The sequence below is a fragment of the Microcaecilia unicolor genome, chromosome 2, assembly GCF_901765095.1.
Source record: "Microcaecilia unicolor chromosome 2, aMicUni1.1, whole genome shotgun sequence".
Lineage (NCBI taxonomy): Eukaryota > Metazoa > Chordata > Amphibia > Gymnophiona > Siphonopidae > Microcaecilia > Microcaecilia unicolor.
The window spans coordinates 172,840,284-172,864,651 of record NC_044032.1 but is presented as its reverse complement, the minus strand read 5'-3'; the positions used below and the strand labels follow the sequence as shown (position 1 = coordinate 172,864,651).

The following is a 24,368-nucleotide window of genomic DNA, read 5'->3' as shown; positions in this document are numbered from 1 at the left end:
GCAGCTATACAGTGAGACGTTCTGGATAAAGACGTGTAGGGGTAGTGTTTTAGTCATTATTGGTTCTCGTGGTAAGCTTTATTAAAGAGATGGGTTTTCAAAGCTTTGCGGAAGTTAGTTAATTCGTTGATCATTTTCAAGTGAGTTGGTAATGCATTCCACGTTTTCATACTCATGTTTATGGGTACCACACCACTCTTACATTATGGTCCTTAAACAACACAATAAAATTGGGCTGGTGTGATGCTGAGCCAGTTATTGTCCTAATCAGGTTCAGTTGTCAGTCATAGACAGAGTGGGGAAAGTCACTGTTTTAAAAAGATGCATTACTGTAGCTCATGTTTTAGGAGCTGTTCTGACTGTTTTTGAGATCCTTGTGGCACATTCTGTTAGGTAAGGTGATTAAAAAAAAAAAAGAAGAAGTTTGCTTTGGGCTGTCAACTTTGTAGTGTTTCCATTTAGGAGTTATTTTACTAAGTTGCAGTAAGAAATGGCCTTAGCACATTCTTATACGGGTCTTTCCCACACTTAGGCCATTTGTTCCATGGCTGTGAAAAAGGGGTATTTTTCCATTTGTTGAATATATCGCCATGCGCTGTTTGCCTTAGTGTGCAGCCATTTACAAAAATTATCACGGGAGCACTTATTGTCGCCTGTTATGGAGATGGAAAGTGCTCCTGTGTTAATCGTCTGCTAACCAGTTAGCACATCTACAGTGGGGGAAATAAGTATTTGATCCCTTGCTGATTTTGTAAGTTTGCCCACTGACAAAGACATGAGCTGCCCATAATTGAAGGGTAGGTTATTGGTAACAGTGAGAGATAGCATGTTTGTCTATAATTATACCTAGAATTTTCAGATTATTGTCAGTGGGGAATGAAGTGTTGTCAATTGTGAAACTGTTTTAGTCATTTTGGTCAAATAGGTTGGTAATGACCATGAATTTCGTTTTTTCTTTATTTAGCTTTAGTTTAGATTCTGAGGCCCAGGTTTCCATCAAATTTAAGCCAAGTTTTCCCTTTTTTATATTTCAACGTTTTTATTGATAACACTTCAATAAAATACAGTCCATTGTCCATTTGTACACAGCCTCAAAGATATAAATGTTCACAGAAAAAAAATTTTTGTTAACTTACTACAGATCACCATCAACTTTTCACATTTTATCCCCCATCCCCCCTCTCTAATGCTATGGATGATGACCCTTTGCCATTTACACATTGTTTTAGTAGTGACTGTACAGGGAATTCTCCTACTCAGTGTTGACACAACATCATTTAAATATTCAAGATTTCCTGCCGTCAATACAAGTTGTTCCATACAGTCATCAATCATTTAGTTATTATCCCCCTCTTCTCGCTGTTTTATGGACAGCATGTAAGTCATAATCCCTATTAACTATTAAACTGTGACCTATATGGTCTTCAAATCTTTATATAGTAAAACTGCTTCAAACTTATAACTAATCAGGCAGGTATTCTATCAGCCAATTTATCATCAGTCTGTACCACTTTAATGTTTCTACCTGTATTCCAGGAAATTACACACACTTTATGGGCATACATCAGCTTTTGGTCTTAAGTGTGACAGACAAAGATTTTCGGCCGTATTGAACATGATACACAACTTGCATCTTAGTTGTTTTTTTTTTCCCCCTTCCAATTAAACCAACGCTCAAAGGAACTTTTTACAGCAAATTAGTAAGCGAACACTCCTTATAATCCTTTCTCCCTACCCCCCTCATCCCCCCCTATCTCTTCCCCCTACTCTCTCCCTCCTTGTTTCCCATCGGATGTGTGCATGTAGAAGTAAGGTCATAAATGTGTATCTTTGCTTGCTTCCCGTTCATAACGTGTTAATGTGTCCTCTTTGAGTTAATGTGTCTAACACTGTCCCCCAAAGTTTTAGAAAACGCGCCTTACGGCGGCATGAACCTTTGCCTCTCTTGCTTCCCATGTCATCAGTTGGTGTGTCTGGTTGCGCCAATGCCAATATTCAGGAGGCTTATCTGAAGTCCAAGATTGTAATATGCATTTTCTCGCCACTAAACATAGCTTACGACATAAAAGTGTTTCATCTGTGGTTAGGCCCCGAAATGCGCCTGGGTAGTCCAGTATCAATTGCAGGGGAGTACCTACTATTCTACGTGATATTAGTGAAGTCAAATAATTTACTACCTTCCCAAAATGCATGATAAAAAGTGTTCTCCACAAGATTACATTTCAAGCATTTTGGTGTAAGAGTCTCTCCTATTCAGGACAGTTGAACTTGTGTGATATAGGCTCTGTGTAACACCCTGAATGCACATTCCCTGTAATTGGCTTCACTTATTAGTCGGGGAATACTTTTAATATAGGCTTCAACATCCCAGTTAAATAAATCTGCTCCCGTATCTGCCTCCCACCGCCGACGGAGCTGAGTCAACCCCACCCGCGGTGTCAGGGTCCATAGCTTCTTCTGAAGCTGCGAGATTGATGGGGCTTCATCTGAGATATCATCAAAAAATTTCTGAATTTTCTCACCTAATTGAAGTTTAAGCACTTCTCCAGGACTGAATATAATGCTTCATCTGACCATAACTAAAAATGTGCCTCCATTCTCCCTCTAGTGTGAGTTGTTCTAGAGTTTTTAATTTCCCTTCCCCATCTAAAATCGTCTTCAAACATACAAAACCTTTTTCCTTCCGTTGTGTAAAGGCCGGATTTTCCAACCCTGGTGGGAACAGCGGATTTCCCCTTAAAGACAACAATTCTGATACATTGGGGTTACCCCCCAGCTTCCTCGCCAAACCTCTCCAAGATGCTCGTAAAGGTAACAAAAGTATACAATGTTTCAACGTCTGTGGCAGTGAAATGTTTTCTGTATGCAGTAAGGTGATTAAGTTATAAGGACTAAAGTAAGCTTTCTCCAACTCTAGAAGAGAATGTACAGTGGGGGAAATAAGTATTTGATCCCTTGCTGATTTTGTAAGTTTGCCCACTGACAAAGACATGAGCAGCCCATAATTGAAGGGTAGGTTATTGGTAACAGTGAGAGATAGCACATCACAAATTAAATCCGGAAAATCACATTGTGGAAAGTATATGAATTTATTTGCATTTTGCAGAGGGAAATAAGTATTTGATCCCCCACCAACCAGTAAGAGATCTGGCCCCTACAGACCAGGTAGATGCTCCAAATCAACTCGTTACCTGCATGACAGACAGCTGTCGGCAATGGTCACCTGTATGAAAGACACCTGTCCACAGACTCAGTGAATCAGTCAGACTCTAACCTCTACAAAATGGCCAAGAGCAAGGAGCTGTCTAAGGATGTCAGGGACAAGATCATACACCTGCACAAGGCTGGAATGGGCTACAAAACCATCAGTAAGACGCTGGGCGAGAAGGAGACAACTGTTGGTGCCATAGTAAGAAAATGGAAGAAGTACAAAATGACTGTCAATCGACAAAGATCTGGGGCTCCACGCAAAATCTCACCTCGTGGGGTATCCTTGATCATGAGGAAGGTTAGAAATCAGCCTACAACTACAAGGGGGGAACTTGTCAATGATCTCAAGGCAGCTGGGACCACTGTCACCACGAAACCATTGGTAACACATTACGACATAACGGATTGCAATCCTGCAGTGCCCGCAAGGTCCCCCTGCTCCGGAAGGCACATGTGACGGCCCGTCTGAAGTTTGCCAGTGAACACCTGGATGATGCCGAGAGTGATTGGGAGAAGGTGCTGTGGTCAGATGAGACAAAAATTGAGCTCTTTGGCATGAACTCAACTCGCCGTGTTTGGAGGAAGAGAAATGCTGCCTATGACCCAAAGAACACCGTCCCCACTGTCAAGCATGGAGGTGGAAATGTTATGTTTTGGGGGTGTTTCTCTGCTAAGGGCACAGGACTACTTCACCGCATCAATGGGAGAATGGATGGGGCCATGTACCGTACAATTCTGAGTGACAACCTCCTTCCCTCCGCCAGGGCCTTAAAAATGGGTCGTGGCTGGGTCTTCCAGCACGACAATGACCCAAAACATACAGCCAAGGCAACAAAGGAGTGGCTCAGGAAGAAGCACATTAGGGTCATGGAGTGGCCTAGCCAGTCACCAGACCTTAATCCCATTGAAAACTTATGGAGGGAGCTGAAGCTGCGAGTTGCCAAGCGACAGCCCAGAACTCTTAATGATTTAGAGATGATCTGCAAAGAGGAGTGGACCAAAATTCCTCCTGACATGTGTGCAAACCTCATCATCAACTACAGAAGACGTCTGACCGCTGTGCTTGCCAACAAGGGTTTTGCCACCAAGTATTAGGTCTTGTTTGCCAGAGGGATTAAATACTTATTTCCCTCTGCAGAATGCAAATAAATTCATATACTTTCCACAATGTGATTTTCCGGATTTAATTTGTGATGTGCTATCTCTCACTGTTACCAATAACCTACCCTTCAATTATGGGCTGCTCATGTCTTTGTCAGTGGGCAAACTTACAAAATCAGCAAGGGATCAAATACTTATTTCCCCCACTGTACATTACTGCATGCTAACTGGTTAGTGCAGGAATGCTCACACTCTGCACCTGTCATGCCCAGTCAAAAAAAAAAACATTCAAAGAAACAAATTACCGTGTGCAAATGGCGCAACTAACGTGGACAGAGTCTGCATGAATTCATGGATTCAGCCAAGCAAAGTCTTGCCTCACCAATTTGTTTAATTTCTTTGAAGGTGTGGCTAACGGTAAGCCGGTTGATGTAGTGTATCTAGGTTTTCAGAAAGCTTTTGATAGTCCCTCATAAGAACAGCCATACTGGGTCAGACCAATGGTCCATCTAGCCCAGTATCCTGCTTCCAACAGTGGCCAATCCAGGTCACAAGTGCCTGGCAGAGACCCAGTTATGACATTTGTCGTGCGTTTTGCTCCAGGAGGTGAAACAGCAGCAGGTATTATCAGACAACGTTGGGATGTAATGAGAACACATCCACTCTTTAAACAATATCGCCTTAGACGACATTTTCAAGAGCTAAAAATTTAAAGGAATTATTGAGTCCTGCGCAGCTACCCGATGAAGCATCCGCTATTCCAAAGAAGACACTGGGCCATTATAAATGCAATAGGTTGAACTGGGAAGCTTGCGAGCTCACAGTTGAAGCGACCAGCTTTCAACATGAGGGCCATGAGTATCATTTGAGACATCACACCACGCATTCCAGACATCATATATAAGGTGTCCGTGCAACAAGGTCTGTATAGGGAAGTCAAGCAGATCGCTTCATGCTAGGATGACAGAACACAGATCACGCATAGCAGCTCAGAATATTGGAGCTCCGTTGGTCCAGCATTGCGTACAAAATAACCGTAGAGTGACTGACCTAAGATGCATGGTGATAGATCATGTAGTCCCCTCATCGAGGGTGGTGATCACAACAGGAAACTATTGCAGCACAAATCTTTTTGGATTTACCACTTAGAAACCCTGGAACCCAAAGGGCTTAATACATACATACATTGGGGATGTTTTATGTGAAACACAATCCAGACTCCGGATGTGCCAGGAGACGTCGGTGATTTCTGGGATAGCTACTGTTGATAAGACGCCGCTGCCATGCTTTTTGCATGGAGACCAACGGATAAGACAACGGAGTGAAAGTGAGCCGTGACGATGATTAAATTTGCTGGAGGAACAGTGGTAATATAAATGCTGACAGGCCTATTTTTGTTCCAACAGATCCGGTGCTACATTTATCCCTTGACAAAGCTTTGAAAGCGAAACAGGCACCGGTCGGGGTCCACATGCACACCGGAATACTCGGATAAGTAATTTTTTGAGCCTACCATCATTAGCATTGAAATGGTTAAAAGACAGAGTGTGCGTGGGTGAAGCGTTAAGTGCATTCAGTGACACAGCAGTGAAACTAAAAATATAAAAATTATAAAAAAATTGTTTTTTGCACACTGAGGAAGCTAGGGGGGGTTGTCTATGATTAAAACTGTCACCTAGAGGGGTTCATTTGATTGGCGAGCGAGATAATGCAAGAGAACCCGGTGACTATATGAGACTTCCCCTAAAATCTGCAATACCCGATAGTGGTTCACTCCTCTAGAATTTCTACTATTTTCTGGTATTGCATAAGTTTGCTTTTGAGTAGAATAGTGCCATACTAGTGTGGCAGTATCCACAATACTAGGCAGGGTATAGTAAAACACAAAAAATACATCTTCATATGCAATGACAACAACAAATACAAATAAATCTAATATATCTACATATCAGAATAATATCACAAAACCAAAACACAACTACGTACATCAGACCACATTAATGCCTGTCACCAAACAAACACACTCGGACAAGACCCCTTGGCCCACAGCTCCAGATGCCCCAAAAGATAAAGTAAAACATATGCTTTTACCAGTTTCCTAAAGCTCAAAAGGTCAAATTTTAGCTTAATATCTCTTCTGGAAGAAAATTCCAGAACACAGGACCCACATTAAAGACTGCATGTTTGCGAATTTGAACCAGACAAACAGACAATGCAGCAGGTAACATAACCAAACCATACTCACTTGAATGAAATGCATACCTTGAAAAATACAACTTAATCATACTGGTCAATGAGCCTGGAACCATCCCTTACAGTGCCCTTAATACCAGCAGAATGATCTTAAATTGAATGTGCAAGTCACTGGTAACCCATAAGTGCCTGCAGGTTTGGGGGTAATGTTATCATATTGCTAAGCACCAATAATTAGTTATGCCACGGCATTTTGAATCACTTGAAATGATTCCAAAAGATGATACTGGCAAACCCACAAAGAATGCATTACAGTAATAGTCAAAACCACCAGTGCTTCAAGCATCATCCAGAAATCTTCAGCACTCAAAATAACCAAAACCAAAAAAAGACCTCAATCTCTGCAAAATTTGCAGTTTAAAAACTTACTATGAATCGCTACCTTTAATATGCAGAAGGAAAAATCATGTAGGATCCAGAAGCACTCCCAAATCATACCTCGGTTTACAGTGTAATATCCATCCCGTTAATAGTGACGAAGTTATGGAAGACAATCCTTTCCAAATGGGGTACAGAAATTGTTTTCTGTAAATTCAAAGCCAGTTTGTGCTGAAACATCTAGGTATTGTTGCTAAACAAGCTTCAACTTGTGCAACTGCCATAGCAAATAAGGCACCAACTGGAATAAAAAATTGAAGAGTCCTTTTACTAACCTGCAGTAAAAAGTAGCCTGCGGTAGTGTGGGCATGTGTTTTGGGCATGCGCCAGGCCAGCTTTTACTGCGTCTGCAAAAAAGGGCTTATTTTTTTTTTAAATGGGACGGGGAAAGGGCATGCGGTAAAACTGAAACCAGCGTGCGCATAAAACAGGCCTGAACTCTTAACGCCACCCATTGATCTAGCAGTAAGGGCTCATGTGCTACATGTGCAGTGACCAGTTGGCGTGCACTAACTGCCGTGCATAGGAGGAAATAAATAAATTATCCACGGGCGGGGCTTAGGACACCCCACTTGGAGACTAGTCCCGAAGGATCTGAGAAATAGTTCCTCTTGAGGAAGGAAATCCCGAAGTGCGGTCTCGCATTGAGGAACGGCATTATTTCAACTGATAGTTGAGTTTGGCGGTTTCTGTGGACATCCTATTCCCGTAAAGAGTTTCAGTTATTCACGCGACCAAAAGATGGACAATTAACAACAGCAACAGTGGATCCATCACATCCGGCACGGCAAGAGACTTTTGACATTTTGAACTATTTTCATTTCCCAGTGCAAGTCAAGGTTGCCTTATATCCGAAGGAAGTGGGTTGATTTTATATGAAAAAAACCTGTTTTGAAAATGAACTATCTAAGGATATGTAAGGCAATTGAGATGATTTAAGGACAAGAACCTGGTGAATAATGTATGAACGTTAAGTTGCTGGATGCTATGTGATACGGCGAAAATGTGATATTCACAAAACCAGTAGTGGGTTTAAGTATATAGCATGAAGATGTTTTGATAATCAAATAGATTAAATTGATAAAAATATGTTTTTCAAACGAGTGGAGTACATTTGTTAGAGAATCCTGTAGTACATAGCCAGGATGTTAGCATTTCCCCTCTCTCTTCTTCCCCTTCAGCCATTAACAGATGGCTGTGTCTCAGTGGAATCTGTAATAGGAGCTTTTATTGGAGGGGGAATGCAGACAGAGCAGCTGTGGTTATATGGAGCAATGACTATTGCTGTTACTGTAGATAATCAGTACCAAAGGAGGTATCCTTCAAGCAGGGGGTATAAAAAAAAGTTCCATGAAATAAAGAGGAAAAATAGTAATCAGAGTAGGAGAGATGTAATAAGTCTATGGTGCTGAGTGTAGGTAAAAGGAGGACTCTACCCGTTACTAGCTTATACAAGAAAATCAGCCAATGATGTAGGAAACAGGCCCAGATGCACTAAACTTTAATGACCCTTTAACGACCCTGTAACGAAGAATTTTCAAACCGTGGCATGCATTAAAGGCCATTTTCCGACCACGGTAGCAGAAAACGAAAATGGAATGCTGATGAGCAAATTGTGTAGAAACCCCATAGAAACGAGATGCATCAAAGTTTTCCGACTACCCTAACGCAGGAAAAGTGCCGGAAAGCTAACGACAGGTCTGTACCTGTCGTTAGGGCTATCCGACTAAAAAACTTTAATGTAAAAAACAAAAAAAGCGAGGGGGCGAAAACGCGAGTCAGGGGCGTCTTTTATTGACACTCGAGGTCGCTGCTGCTCCTCGCTCTCCCTGCATCACTATAAAAGTGAAAAAGAAAAAAAAAAGGTTTGGGAGGGGGCAAAGGTGCTCGTCAGGAGCGTCCTTTATGGACGGCCTTGCCCCCCCCTGCCCGTGGTCGCCGCTGCTGCTCCCCGCTTCCTCCACCAGCATTAAATTAAAAAAAAACAAAAGTCAAAGCTTTAAGAGCCCCGGCCCCCCTCCCTTCCTGTCTCTCAACTCTTTCTTTCTGCACACAGTTCCGCCTTCCGCCATCCTCTGCCCCCATGCCCCGCCCCCCCCACGCATTACCGGGCCCGTGCAGCACCTCTCACCTATGTATGAAGGCGCTGCACGGGCAAGAAGACCATCAGATCGCTGCAGTCTTCAGGGCGTCTCTCGCCTTCTCTGACCTGGCCCCGCCCCCGTCTGACGTAAGAAACCTACGTCAGACGGGGGTGGGCCCAGGTCAGGGAAGACCGAAGGAGAGAGACGTCCTGAAGACTGCAGCGATCTGATGGTCTTCTTGCCCGTGCAGCGCCTTCATACAGAGGTGAGAGGCGCTGCACGGGCCCGGTAATGCGTGGGGGGGGGGGCCCGGGGGAGGGGGAGAGCGGTGGAGACGATCTCAGGGGGGTGGCGGGGCGGGGCGGAGGATGGCGGGAGGCAGAGCTGTGTGCAGAAAGAAAGAGTTGAGAGACAGGAAGGGAGGGGGGCCGGGGCTCTTAAAGCTTTGATTTTTGTTTTCTTTATTTAATGCTGGCAGAGGAAGCGGGGAGCAGCAGCGGCGACCACGGGCGGGGGAGGGGGGGCAAGGCCATCCATACAGGACGCTCCTGAGCGCCTTTGCCCCCTCCCGATCCATGTGTTTGTGTTTTTTGACGTTTGTGGTATTCGCAGAGCAGACAGCATAACGCTGGGCTGCTCTGCGCATGCTTTAGGAGCCGATTACCGACGGGGATTACACCAGTTTGATGCATTGTTCTTTACAATACCGCACCGAACATGTGCAACTTGTTTTTTTGGAGCATTGTTCGTTTTTTTTAAATTCGGTAATGGCTTTTATGTTTTTGCTTTTTTTACGTTTGGTTGATGCATCTGGGCCTAAGTAAGAAATGAGGAGTGGGCAGTTCATCTCTCTTCCTTGAATGAAATGAAATTACCTCTGGAAAGAGGTAATCACTAAGGTTACCTCAAACCGAGGTTTGAATTTGAGCTACAGGTCCAGGTCCTCCCATGCATGTATTAGTAACCTGGGAGCTACCAATATCAAAGGAAATTCACACAACTAGGATCCAGGAAATTCTGACTTTCACAGGTAATTGACTCCTTTTGCTTTTCAATTCTAAGGATTTTATTTTTGTCCTGCTCAGTGTTCTTTTTGAATGGGCACACTACTCAGATGATTTCACTGACAACCCAGCTAATTTAACAGAATAAAGGTGCACAGTACTCTCCCCCCCACACACACTCAGTTACTCTTTCATGTTAACCAGCTGCCAAAGTATCTAGGGAGAATGATGCTGCTGTACCCTTTTATTCAGAATATATTCTGAATAAACTGTTTCTTGATATTATTTCCCTATTGGTTTGCACATTTGTCAGCATCTACGTTTGCTGTTTTGCTTTGATTCTCCGTGGAGGCTCCTCCTGTTTTCTTGGATTTGCTGTACCCTTTACCACAGAGGGCTGTAATATCTATTTTAAATGATGCCTTTAAAAAGAAGAGCTGACTTTTTTTTTTTTTTTAGTTACTACAATACTAGGAACTTTAGACACCTTTTACTAAAGTGCATTAGTGTACCCTATTACTATTATAGGCATGATAACTTGGACGGTTCCATGACAGTACGTGTGCTAATTCCTGTATTAACTGCATGCTGTGGTAGGAGGTGAGAACTAGGCATAGAATGGGCAGAGACTTCACACTGTAGTGAGTGCACACCTTTTACCATGAGCTATCACTTGTATAGTTATTGTGGATGTATCTACCATCTACTTCTTCTAGAGGAGGTGTTAATTGGATCTACGTTAATTGCAAACATTCTTAATGCTGGATAAAGGACATTTCAGTGCAGTAATTGCAGAGGACATGCTGGATCCACCCCCAACAACTTCAGTACAGCCTTTGCAGTTAATACATTTTGCTGTTCAGTGCAGTAAGTGCAAAAACTTGCTATATGTTTTACTAAGAGAGCCCTTTGTTTCCTCATATTACTGCAGGAGTATACTTTCCCTTAAATAGTTGCAGTAATGTCCATGCAGAAATAAAGTAAAGGTTCCATGATCCTAATGCTAGATTAAGATATTTAGAAAAGGATTACTTTTAAAAACATGGTGTTTGACTTCCAGTGGAGCCATGAGGCAGAGCGGACGCTGAACAGCGCTGCTATCTGCTTCCCTCCTTAAAAACCTGCAAATATTGAATACCCATCCCGTGTAGCTGGCTATCTCCTGGAACCCTTACCTCATGTGCTTGTGCTCCTTGGGGCATTTTTCCGAATCTTATGGCTGCGAAAGGCTTGCGCAAGGGCCAAGACAGGAGCCGAACTGTGGGACACCAAGATGGAGCTGCAAGCACCCCTGCCAAGCCCTGCCGTGAGCTCAGAATGGACTGCGGAAATAATTTCCAAAGTGAAAGCAGCTGTAGAGACTGCTATTGACAAAAAATTACAACAGTTCAATAAAACTGACAATGCTCATGAATGCTTGGATAGTCTGGGCCTGGAACCTGATGAGGTGCAGCAGCGAACAGGCATGGTGGAGGACTCTGCATCGGGTGGAGACTAGGCAAGATGCTATAAACAGTTTAATTCCCTGGCATACAAAATCAAAGACCACAACAAAACAAGCGGAAGCTATCCAGAAGGACCAGACTGAAGCCACAAATGTTGGAAACCAGAATAATTTATTGCGACCCAACACGGTCCATGTTTCGGCCGAAAAGGCCTTCTTCAGGGGTCTAAAACAAAAATATAACATATATAATAAAACCATAAAGACACATATCATATATAATAGTGGCTTTAAAATAAAATTTTATATCAAAAGTATACGTTTAAAGTGCATATATGTAATCGCAACCCATTTATATAATGTGTGTGTAATCACAGCCCATGTATATAATGAACCAAAGATGTATAAAATTTAAAATAACAAATAAAGTATACAGATAAAATATATTTAAATAAAATATACATGATGGATGCAGAATGTCTCATAGAGACAGTGGTCTTATAATGGCCATGCATATTATACATGCAAAACGGTAAAATATGTGAAATTTAAGAATACAATAAATTACTAAAAATCTAAATACAAAATCGAACATCAGGAAAACCATGCTAGATGTAACAATCTGCGCCTGGTGGGCATTCCAGAGTGTTCAGGAGGGAGACTTGTTGAACTATTTGAAAAATTAGCTAGAGTATGCACTTAGGTGCATGCCACGGACCATTCCAGATTGCGCGAGCTCACCGGCTGGGGGCCCATGGGCCCGAAGGTTCCAGACCGCTTGTGGTGATCTTAAGAGTTCTGAACTTTGCCCACAAGGTGGAAACATTGCGGGCGCTATGCGGGTAAAACTTTGCAAGTGGACAATCATAAGATTCTATGCTTTCAAGACTATTCAGTTGCATCCTGCTGTCGAGAATTCAGTGTAATATGCACAGTATTATATAAATGCCAGATCCGCTTCGTGCTTCTTTATCTAGCCCGCCTTCGGGTGATCCATAAGGGCCATACTGTTTTCTATGACACCCCTGCAGAGGCACAGGCCTTTTTGGACTCGCTCTCTATGGAAAACAGCCTGTGCTCTCCATCTACATCAGAATCGGGAGCCTGACTTTATAGTTTAATTTTCTCTCTAGCCTCTACTGGAGGCCTGTGGCACGTGGCCTGGCTATTCCAGCATCTCCTTAAACATAATGTGGACATTATCTGAGGAACTTACTGAGGGACTAAATTGCTGGCTTAGGACTTGTAGTTTTGTGATCTGGCTAGTGGTAACTTTTTGCTTGTTGAGCTGTATAGTGTGGAGCCAGATTTGGGGATGGTATGTTTGGGGAATGATTGTGTGTATGACCTTTGATTGGATGGGGGTTGGTTTATGGGGGAGTCTTTTTCTGGGTATGTGTGATAGGGTGTTGGGGACTTTGGGGGGGAAGGGGCGGTTGGATGGGACAGTTGTTTTGGGGGTTAGAAGTTGTACTTCAGGTTTGCTTGTGTGGATGGCTGTGAGTATGGTGTTTCTTGCTAATGGTCTATGGTACAATGGGGGGACCCTGGTGGAGGCTGGGCATTTGGAGACCCCAGGAAATCTGTTCTGGATGAGTATTACCATTGTGCAGTGGGAACCTCCCTGAGGGTTTGTTATTGGAATGTGGTGGGTATTAATTCGCTCATTAAGAGGACAAAGATCTTACAGGAGCTAAATAAAAAGTGTTTTCATATTGCCTGTCTTCAGGAAACCCACCTAAACGATGAGGAACACCAAAAATTGAAGCGTAGCTGGGTGGGGCAGTACACTATTCATCCGGCACTACCCGTAGTGCAGGGGTGGCACTCTTGCTCAGTAAATCAATACCATATCAGATTCATAAGGTGCTAGAGGGATGTGAGGGTCGATATACTTTGGTCCATTTGACCGTTCAGAACTCAGAGCTGGTCATTCTGAATATCTATGCCCCTAATGTTTTCACTCTCTCCTTTTTTTCAAACACTGATTAAAGTTGTGGTGCCTGTCGATCTTAGACCTAGTTGGGGCCTTCAATATTGTTGCAAAGTCTTAGATTTAGTGGATTCCTGGCGGATTTTTCATCCTCTGAACAAAGATGTTACCCATATTGCTAGGGCACATTCAGTCATGTCTCGCATTGATTATATATTTGTGACATCCACCCATTTCCATAGGGTTACTGAAGCAAATATAGATCTCCTAATGCTTTCAGATTACTCCTTTATACGAGTTGATCTGCAGGGTGTATTGGATGAGCGGGCGCCTAAACTTTGTAATTTTCCATCATATTTGTATTGGGATTCTTCCTTTAGATCTTATCTTGTCCAGAAGTGGAAACATTATTTGGCGGATAATGAGCGCCATGCTTCGGCCCCTATATTATTTTGGAAAACAGCGAAGGCTATTTTGAGAGGGGAAACCATTGTCTATGTGGCTGCTAGGAGATGGAAACAGACCAAAGAACTGTTGTATTTGGAATGTCAGGTTGACCGATGTAAGAGGGAGCGAATTAATGTCCTCCTACAATGGCCAAAGACAATTTACAGGCAGCTAGGGTGGCCCTCAATTCTCTAGTGCATGACCAGACTGTTAAGTCCCTTGTGTATTATAAACATAAGCTATATAGACGTGGGAATAGCCCATCCCTGGGAGGGTCCTCAGTTTTGTAAAGGTATACGTTGTCAAGAAAAATTTGAGTCTAATAAGGACTAGCTGATACATTTGTTTTTGCAATATTTTGCTCGCTTCTATCAGCAAGCCTCTGTCTTACTTGAAACTGTTCAGTCCTATATCTCTACTCTGGCTTTGCCTAGGATAGACCCACATGTGGTGGCTGTGAATTTGCATGAGCTGATTTCAGCTTTGGAGATCTTTCAGGCCATAAAACAGGCCCCACTGGTGAAGACTCCAAGCCCTGATGGACTAAGTGCCAAATTTTATAAACTTCTCCAGGATCATATTGGAGGCATATCTTGGACGAGTTTGTGATACTGCTGCTTTTCCGGCTCATGCAAACCATTCAGTTATAGTGGTATTACCTAAGCCACTCGGCTGGACTTGCATAGACCTATCTCTTTGCTCAATTTTGAGGCGAAGCTGATAGCTAAGATCTTAGTGACTCGGGTGTCAGGCCTGCTGCCAGATCTTATCCATGAGGATCAGGTGGGCTTTGTACAATCCTGTCAGGAGCTTTCAAATGTCTGTAAGGTTATGGCAGCTATGGGACATTGCACTACTGAAAATGCTCCTGCTCTTTTAATCAGCCTAGATGCCCAAAAGGAATTTGACTGTGTAAATTGGGACTTTTATTGGATAAATATGGATTTGGGGGTCCCTTTTTGGACATGATAAAACTTTTATATACTAACCCTCTCTTGGCGGTGCTAGTCAGTGGGAGAATTTTGGATTATTTCCCTTTGGTGCTGTTGCTTTCTGTGTTTGTTTTGGAGCCCCTGTTGATTGCACTGTGGGCAGACTCAGGTCAGTGGCCTTACTAGTGGGAGGGAAATGGTAAAGTGTATGGAATTGCGGATGACATGCTGTGTATTCTTACACACCTAGCCTAATCACTGAGGACGCTTGTGCACCTGGTACACTCATGGCATGGTGTCTGGTTTCTCTCTTAATCTTAGTAAATCTGAGGCCATGGCCCTGGGAGGGTATCAATTTGCTGATTGGGGTGACCCATTTCCACTGAAGAAAGTGCAGCATAAAATGAAATATTTGGGAATTTATTTGACCAGTAAGCTGACAGAGGCCTATCGGAAAAACTACAGTTTTTCTCAGAAAGACTTTGGATGTTTTTGCTTTATGGGTACCAATGCCCCTCATGGGCCGAATAGCCTTATATAAAATGGTGTTATTCCCGCAATGTCTCTGTCTTGCAGACCTTTCCTATATACCTTACTAACTGGGATGTGGCTGTCTTTCAGAAGTCTTAACAAATTTCTTTGGCATAATAAAAGGCCTAGTGTCTCTTTATCTCAACTCTCTCTCTCCCCTTTTGAGAAAAGGGGCTTAAAACTGCCTGACTTGAGATGTAATAACGTGGCTTGTATTGTGAGGCATCTAGTGGACTGGATAAAAGGAACAGCTCACTTTACCGCTATTTAACAGGAACAACAGTTGCTGGTGCCAACACACCTATTGTGCTATCTTCATACAGCACATCCTATTTTAAAAACTATGCACCAAGGGTTGGAAATAGATTTGTAAGCAGCTGAAACTTCCCTCTTCCTCTACTGTGTTGCTCCCTCTCTCTGGAGTAATAAGGATTTGGATCCTGATGGGACCAAGTTGTATTTAAATGTTGGTTACGTCACAGTTTGACTTGTTTGGGACCTCGTGCCGGATGAGGGATCTATGAAGTCCTTTGAACAGCTCTAAGAAGAGGGGGGGTCTGCAATCAGGTGCCTGGCTTGCTTACCATCAGGTACGTCTCTATGTACATGCGCTGGATGCGTCTACCTTAAATGAAGATGCTGCAGACTCACTTGCTGAAACTTTGCTCTTATCCCGCACTTCTAAAGCAAGTTTATCCCTTTATCAGATCAGCTTACGTAGTCTGGCTCCTGTCTTTGGCAATGACTCTGGCTGATGTTTGGAACAGGACTTTATTGATGGAAGAACAAGTTACAAGTGATCAGCTGCGGTTGCCCATGAAGCACATGAAGTGCCTTACATGTTCATCAGCTTTTCAAGAACAGCAATATCAGTTTTTGCACTGTTTGTACATTTTCCCTTATTGGCCCTTTTTGGCATGAATTGCGGCAATGGCAGCGTTGTAGAAGTGAGCCGGCTACATTAGTGAATATGTTCTGGACCTGCCCCTTAATAAGACCTCTTTGCGTGCGGGTGCAGACCCACCTTTCAGCAATATTGGGTAGATGCGTACGTACCTCTCCAGGCAGACCTTCAATTGTTTTCAAATTTTGTTTCCTTGCATCTGTGATCAGGGCCTAATCTTGTGCTGTATAAGGCATTTTTTTTTTAGCTAGAAAGCCTATCTTGATGTGTTGGAGACAGGCTGCAACTCCATCGGTTACTGCTTGGAGGCATGACCTATTCAATTTAATGAAGATGGAGAGAGTGGATGCAAGTAGGCAGTAACCTAGAGCCTGGAACTCCTTTCAACAAACTTGGTCCCCAGTGTGGGATCATTTACCACACTGTGTTTGTAGCTATCTGTTGAATCTATAACTTGAAGTACTGACTTTGGGGAAGGTTCTGTTCTATTACAGCTTAGACTGTCATGATGAAACAGCATCTGCAGTCTGGTCTATGCAGCTTTGGCTACATCATACTATAGTTTGAGCTGATTCATCAGTAATGGGGACTGCTGAACCTTTTCAGGTTTTTATCTATGTAATGTATCATACCCAAAGAGACTTTCTAAATCCTTTAGTGGTAGCTGTAGCAAACATTTTCCTTTGCGAGGAAGAGGCGGGGCTGCAAGCAAAGAAGGGTGATTTTTAGTGCAGAGCTGGACTGCTGCTACAGCCTATCCCATTAACATCCCCAACAATAAGGTTACACATACCACTGTCTTTGTGCCTTCTGGTACAAGGCTGCACTGTACAGCTGCGCGTGAGATAATAGAATTAGTGTAGCATACTGCTCGTTAAGTTTCTAAGGATTGTTATTCCTTCCTCTTCTCCAAGCAGCATAGGGAGGCGGAGAGGCAATACAACTGCAAAGGGAGCACAGTCTGTTAGCCTCATGCTTTATAAGTAGTTGGATCACATCCGTGGTAAAGGCGCTAAGAAAAGTCCAGAATGAAATACAAACGCCGACCCAACCCAAGACTCTGAAGCGTTGACGGGAGAGAATAGCTGGTGCTGCAGTGCTGGACAGCTCCGGCGTGCCAGACCCCACTGGCGGCAAAGGCACCGCCCTATCCCTCCTGCTCTTACTAAAGTACTTTGAAGAGATCTCCAAAACTAAACTTAAATACTAAAAGAAAGTGTCCCTCTTTCACCCCTGCAGTACTTTGCAGATGAAAATACTTAAAGCGGTCCATTTCCTTCCGCCTCCTTTCCCGCCCCTTCAGCCACCGAAGCCTGCGCTCTCTCCCTCCTCTGTAGTGTCATCACATTGTGTAGTGGCCACTGTCTCCATGGTGACGCGGGGGCCGTCTCCGCCTACTTTTTCTGCTCTGGATCCGTGTTTTAAATCCGGGGAGTTTTCACCTCGCGCCGGGGAAGGCGAGGCGAGTGTGGTTGTTGTCCGCGCGGGTCCCTCCTGTGCGTGAGCTCCGGCAACTGCAAACCGCCGTCCCGCAGAAGGCTCGCCTCCCCCCCCACCACCACCATTCTTGGGGCGAGGTCCTGCATATCGCAGCCTGGCTTACCTGTGCGCACGTGCGTCCCTTCTGTCCCCGGCCATGGAGACCAAACTGCAAGCGGAAAACTCTACCGTAAGTAACGCGCCGCTGCCTTTGTGTTTTTCTAGTTTTCCGCATCTGGAGGGGGGCTGCGGCCAAAGGTGACTTAATCTGAGACGCGATAGTGACTAGAGGGGAGGCAGGCAGATAGGGGCAAACGGCTCCTGATGTTTTGGTCCCTGGATAGGGGTTCGCTCTAAACTTCGGAGCCAGTGAGGAGGAGTGCAGTGCACAGTGACGCATCGGCCCCCGGGCTGTTTGCGGGCCACTTGTTGCGTGCGGAGCTCCGCTTGCTGGAGAAGCGTTTGCGTCCGCTAGGCGGTGCTAAGACGCGCCGCTAACTTTGCGGGACCGTTTAGAAACCGTTCCATGTGGTAGTTACTTTTATTCTCTCGACTTGTTTTTGGCCTGGGTGGGTCTTTTTTTTTTTTTTTGATTAGCTGTGAAATCGGTTGCTCGAACGTACCCTGCTTTACCTTGTTTGCTTAAGTAAGGAAGATGGCGCAAACTGCAAGGATGATTTTCTATTTAAGTGAAGAAATAATGTTCTTTTCATTTTTTTTTAAGTTTACAGAAAAGGGACTATGATTCCAGAGTTAGATGTGGGAACTTTTTGACATGAAGTTCTTATGGCTTTTTTTTGTTTTGTTTTGTTTTATTGCTAGGCTTTTGCTTTGTTCTTAAGCTGTATGTATTTATTTTATGCTTTTAAATACAAATTGAAAAAAGTACTACGTATATTTTTTGTATGAGTTTAGATTCTAATTGTATGCATGTTGTAATTTAATTGACATTGTTATGGAATAGTAGAGCTGTATTTATTTTATGCTTTCAAATACAAATTGAAAAATGGACTACATATATCTTTTGTATGAGTTTATATTCTAATTGCATGCATAGTTGTAATTATCTGATATTCTGTTAGGGAATAGTAGAGCAGCATTCTGTAGCCTTAAATTTATAGTGTCAAGCACAATGAAAGCCACTGATATATTAAAGGGTATACAGTTTGAATATAAAAGATCTTGATGATCTTCCTGCTATTTAAGCCAAAAGAAAAATAATAATTCTGCCTGTGGAGAGTCTTTCAAAACGGAATTGAGCTGTGCTTTTGGTTTCTTCATTTCAGCTGCTCTTCCTTTCTTGCCTTTATCTCAGGGGTACTTTAGAGTGCAGAAAATCATGAGGCAGATTTTTTTCCTGTGAGGGATAAACCTAAGGAGTTGCCAGGTGGCCAAAAATTGTCCAGCCCAATTCGTGCTGAAAAAATAGCTTGGGGGGGGGGTTCCATTCAAGACACTGCTGTACAGGTTTATGACCTGGTTAAACCTACACAAAAAACTCTTTCAATTTTTAATAAACAACGTGCACCAAAAACTTCAATGATAGTTTGAAAATATTATATCTTAATATCTGTGTTGAATTTACTAAGCATCGCAGCTGTTGGAATAAACTCATTGCAGCATATGCCTTTGCACCTTATATAGCTGTGTATACGTAGCAAGGCTTCCAGAATATCTTGCCGCATCCTGTTCCTCAGCTTTGTCTTGATAAGGTTCATCTGAGAAAAAGTTCTTTCCACAGCTGTATAGCTGAAAGGTAAATCCAACGTACATAGTACAAAATGCCCCAGCTGAAGGAAATCATGATCTTCTGAAGTATGTGTGATTTGCCACAGTCACCCAGAATTGCTCAATGCCATTGTCACTGAAGGTTGGCCACAACAATGTGCTGATTTGCATCCACTGGTGCTCCAGATCTCTAAGATTCCTCTTATATAGAGGTAAAAAGGCATACCCTAATGACCCAACCTAAATGCCTCGATCCTGCAACACAACGAAACTAATACTCGATCTGGTCACACCTCAACCCTTCCCTCTTATTCCCTGATGTGTCTATCATTCATAAATCTTCTACAATGTCACTATGTATCTGTTATACCGGAACTGGCGATCGCCATCACGGGTACTATGTAAGCCACATTGAGCCTGCAAATAGGTGGGAAAATGTGGGATACAAATGCAATAAATAATAATAATAAAAAATGTTAACTTTGATAGTTGAGGTTTCTGGGCTCCAAGGACAACAGATGGAGAAAGATCTGCCACTCTAGCTGCTATATATTTGACAGTAGCCTTTGATGCATTTCCTTCAGAAGTTCAAATAGGTAATCCCTACAGTTCTCTTTTGGTTGTTCTGCAGACGTGCATTCAATTCAAGCCTCGTGCAACAACTGGAGTTTGACCCCAAAGTTAATAGCCGCCAATGGTAGATGGTTAGACCTATCTTCCAAATTGTAAGCCAGAGTTGCTCCCCACAATATGAATGTGGTTGGCCTCACAATTCACCACAGCATGATGCAATTAGAGAATGACATGGGGATGAGGACCCACAGTAACTGCAGGGATGGGGATGGAGACAGCTTGCGGGGACAGATCCCACGGAGATGGGGCGGGGAGATGGGGATAGAGCCCACAAGGACGGGGACAAACTTTGGCCCTATGTCATTTTCTACTTTGAAGCCTGTTAATGAACTGGGCTCTTATTTATGTTTGAGTGATGTAGATAACGATATTTTGATTTTTTGGAAAAACAAGCAAACATGCTGGCCACAACTAGCAAAATTTGCATGGGGGGTGCTGTACATTCTGCTACCAGCACATCTTCTAAGAAGACATCTTCTATTGAAGGAAGGATTGTGGAAGACAGGAGAGCTTGACAGTGCTTCATAGACATATTTTCCCTTCTAGGGCATACAGAACAAGTTGTATTTTGTACCCCTGGACATTTTAACAGGGTGGATTAGGATTCCCTGGGGTAGTAGAAATCAGCTATTGTTGGGGTTGGAAGGGTAGAAGGTGGTGGTGAGGAGGGTTATTATAGCTGCTCACTGTTACTATTGTTTTCTATTTGTAATTCATACACAATAGTTGTACAGCATATTGTTTCTTTTTATACTTTAATAAAAGGATTTAAATATAAAATCATAATTGTTCGAGGCTTCTGCAGATCAGGGCGGGGACGGAGACAAGGCCTGCAGGGATGGGGTGGGGATGGAGACAGAACCCATGGGGACGGGGTGGGGACGGTGACAAACTTTGTCCTCATGTCATTCTCTAGTTGCGATACAATGTTATCAGTTCAGTGAGTGGCTGGACAGGGCTCGCTTTATCAGACTCAAATAGCTTGTTAACTCGGATGAGTTCCTGTAGTATGGGCCTCAAAAATACCAAGTACAGCTTGTTTTCAGGTGAGCTGATCATCTGATACAGCAGCTTAGCAGTGTAGTTGCGTGCCTCATCATTGGACAATCTGGAAGTGAAACTTTAGTTCATCATATTGTTCAAGGGCACGCTGAACACAAGCAGCTATGGATAGCCAGCGAGTGTCTGACAACTTCAGGATCTTTAGTGGATCTTTGCCAACATTAATGCATTCAAATAATTTGTAATTCTGCTGGCGAACAGTACAATGGCAGAACCAGTTATAGATCGCAGCAACCATGAATTCAGTGTTCCTTGGCATCACCATCAGTGCATGTGAAGAACTCAGCGGAATTGAATGGCAAATACACTTTGTGTACAATGTTAGGAGGGCACACTTCACAAAACCTTGATTATAACTGAATTATTTTTGATGCACATGGTACTACAGCCATCGGTTGCTATGCCTAAGCATTTGTCTATCGCAAGATGATTTGCTGCAAGAAACTTGGTAATGGCACTTAATATTCCTTCCGCTGTACCAGACTCGGGCGATATTATTCATAGAAATGTGGTAATATAGTTCAAGGAACGACTGCTTCTCTAGGCCAATATTATCTGTGCTTTCATCGATAATCAGTGAGTACAATGTCTCCTTTTCATCGAGGTTCGAGATTAATTCTTCATGGACTTCAGGGCCTAGGACATGCTTGATGAGTGTAGAAAATTTTTTCAGTGTAGAGCTATATTTTTGCATGATATGTCCTTGATGATCTTGCCTAAGTGATCAATTATTGCAATACTGGAATGGCACGCAAAATGTGCTTCCACCTTCTGCTCTGTTGTCTTGACAGTGTAGTCAAATGATAGCCGACTTCAAATAAAGTCTGTGCACTGGAAAAATGTGCTGCATTCCGGTTATGTTTGGCTGTAGAGGCATGGCTAACCAAATCAGCATGGGTAGACTGGATGGACCATGCAGGTCTTTTTCTGCAGTCATCTACTATGTTACTATGATATGCACAGATGTCACACTTACAATACTAGTAAAAAGCTTTGGTATCGTCACCCGGCACACTGCGTATCCAGTCCTTTAAGGCATCATCTTTTTCCTAGTTCTTGCTGTAATTTTTCTATCCTGTGCCAACTTTCCCATGATGACAATTGAGTAATGGAATATGGAAAATCAAGATGTTGTTCATGTATTGGCTCTACTGCGTGGGACTACAATCAGTAAACAAGCTGTGGTAAACATAAGGACAAAAAGATCATTAGCTAAACGTGATCCACAAATACACAACTTAAAACTTCCCCTGTTCAATTTCTATTTTTTAGTTTTTAATAAAACATAATGTATTTGTTTCAATTAACCCCTTTTTAAAGGCAGAACTTTATATTCCATCCCTCCCACACAAAAGTTGATCATTTTATTTGTTTGTTTTTTTCCCTTCTTCCCCCTCCCCCCCCCCCCCCCCCCCAACAAAACTGGCCATTTTATTTGTAAATGACGGTTTATAATTCTTGGGTGGTGGATTCTTAAATCAACCCTTCCCCTTCAGCCGTAGTCTGTCTCCAGTGGTGTCTCTAGACATAGATATTTGGGGTGGCAACAGTGAGGCAAGCTATGTATGTGGTGGTGGTGGTGGTGGTGGGGGGAATCAAAACAACATTTTCATACATAACCTTCTCCCCCCTCACACTTTACTTTTACATTAACAATCTTTGACTGTCGGGTTTTCAGGATATCTGTCTGTATACCAAGAAGGCATATGAAAATCTCATGCATCTTCCTTGTGGATATCCTGAAAACCCATCTGGCAGGGTGTGCCCATCACTGCTCAATCAGAAGTGGAGACCCTGAGACCCTGCTAGTCCTGAGCATGTTTGAAAAATAAACAGCCCAGACACTTTGAAAAATAACACAAAACCCGGTAAAAAGGCAGTCAAAACAGGCCCTAGAGCACCAAAATAACCTGCTACTAGGAAACTTCATGTGTACCACATCTCCCCTCTTCTCTTCCTTTGCTGCCTTTCATCCCTTCCCTTCTATTCCATTCCATCCATGTGCATTTCCTCCTCTCCCTACCTTCCTATCCAAGTGCATTTCCCCCTCCCCCTTCCTATTATGTAGCACCTCTCCATCTTTGCCTCTGATGCAGAACACCTCTCCCTTGGGCAGTACTGATCCCCAGTCACTGCTGCCTGTGCATGTGGTGCCAGCTCCAAGAATCAAAATGGCAGCTTTGACCTCTCGCAGCGGTCTCATGAGAGTTTGCGGCCTTAGTGTTGCTCCACCTCCCTGTTTGCTTAGCTCCAAGGAGGTTTGATAACAGGAGACAGCATGAGCCTATCTGGCCCATTGTGTGTGCTGAAGCCAGTAGTCAGAGCTTGTTGCTATATCAATTAAATTCTTTTGCGTCTACCAAGATGGCAGCGACTGCATTGGGGAGAAATAAAACCACCTTAGGTCTAGTGGGTGGAGACTGGCTTCAGGTTTTTGATGACATAATGTCTCCTATTATCAAACCTCCTTGCTTAGCTCAACCATGTAACAATTCAGTAAACTGATACATTTCTACCCACACATAGCATCCACCTTTTTTACAGCCCTCCCTCCCTGGGATGCAGCTGGTGGGACTAAACACCATATAAGGAGTTCTTATTATATGTTTAGCCCTGTGCAGTGCATCCTAGAATGGATCAGGCACGAGCTGGATTCAGCCATTTTGAAAGTGGCGGGACCCAAGGGAAGAGCCTTGCCCAACTTTAAGGTACCGGGGAGGGTCACTAGACCACCAAGGTCATTTGCCAGGTTGTGGTCCACTGGATCACCAATGGATTGTTTGGGGGAGGGGGGTCTGGGGTCTACTGGACCACCAATTTTGTTGAGGGGGGGGGGGGGTCGGGAGGCAGTCCACTGGACCACCAGGGCTTTTGTACAAGCTATTAAATGCATTTGACAGCTTTGAGTTGGAAACAGCAACTGATGCCGAAGGGGGATCCATTCATCTCATTTGCATTCAATCCCCTTTGTGCATTGGTTGCTGTTTGCGACTCGGTAAATTTTACTGAGGCGGTCGTAATTTGCGGCTGCCTTTGTGCATCAGGCCCTGGACTCATTCTAGAAACAATTACCGTGGGCAGGGTTGGATTAACACTATATTGGACCCTAGGCAACCACATATTTTTGGGCCCCCCTCCCCCACCATTATTTCGCTTTTTAAGAAGTAGCAGGGAAAAATGCAGAGCCTAGTTGTAGGTAAGATAGCAGTTATAGTTTGAGAGTGAGCGTGGGGACTATGCAAGCA

General features: G+C 43.4%; 1 protein-coding gene across 2 annotated transcripts in view; it reads left to right on the top strand.

Annotated features, from left to right (window-relative positions):
- TRIM36 (tripartite motif containing 36) overlaps nucleotides 1–24,368 on the top strand; it is a 196,163-nt gene that overhangs the window by 31,157 nt on the left and 140,638 nt on the right. The window contains exon 1 of one of the 2 annotated variants that reach the window (XM_030193497.1): nucleotides 17,679–17,890. The exons of the other annotated variant lie outside the window; for it this stretch is intronic. Within the exon in view, the coding sequence (XP_030049357.1) occupies nucleotides 17,858–17,890 (33 nt within the window). The 5' untranslated portion in view covers nucleotides 17,679–17,857. Of the gene's footprint in view, nucleotides 1–17,678; nucleotides 17,891–24,368 lie in introns of those variants that run through there. 2 annotated transcript variants of the gene reach the window in all.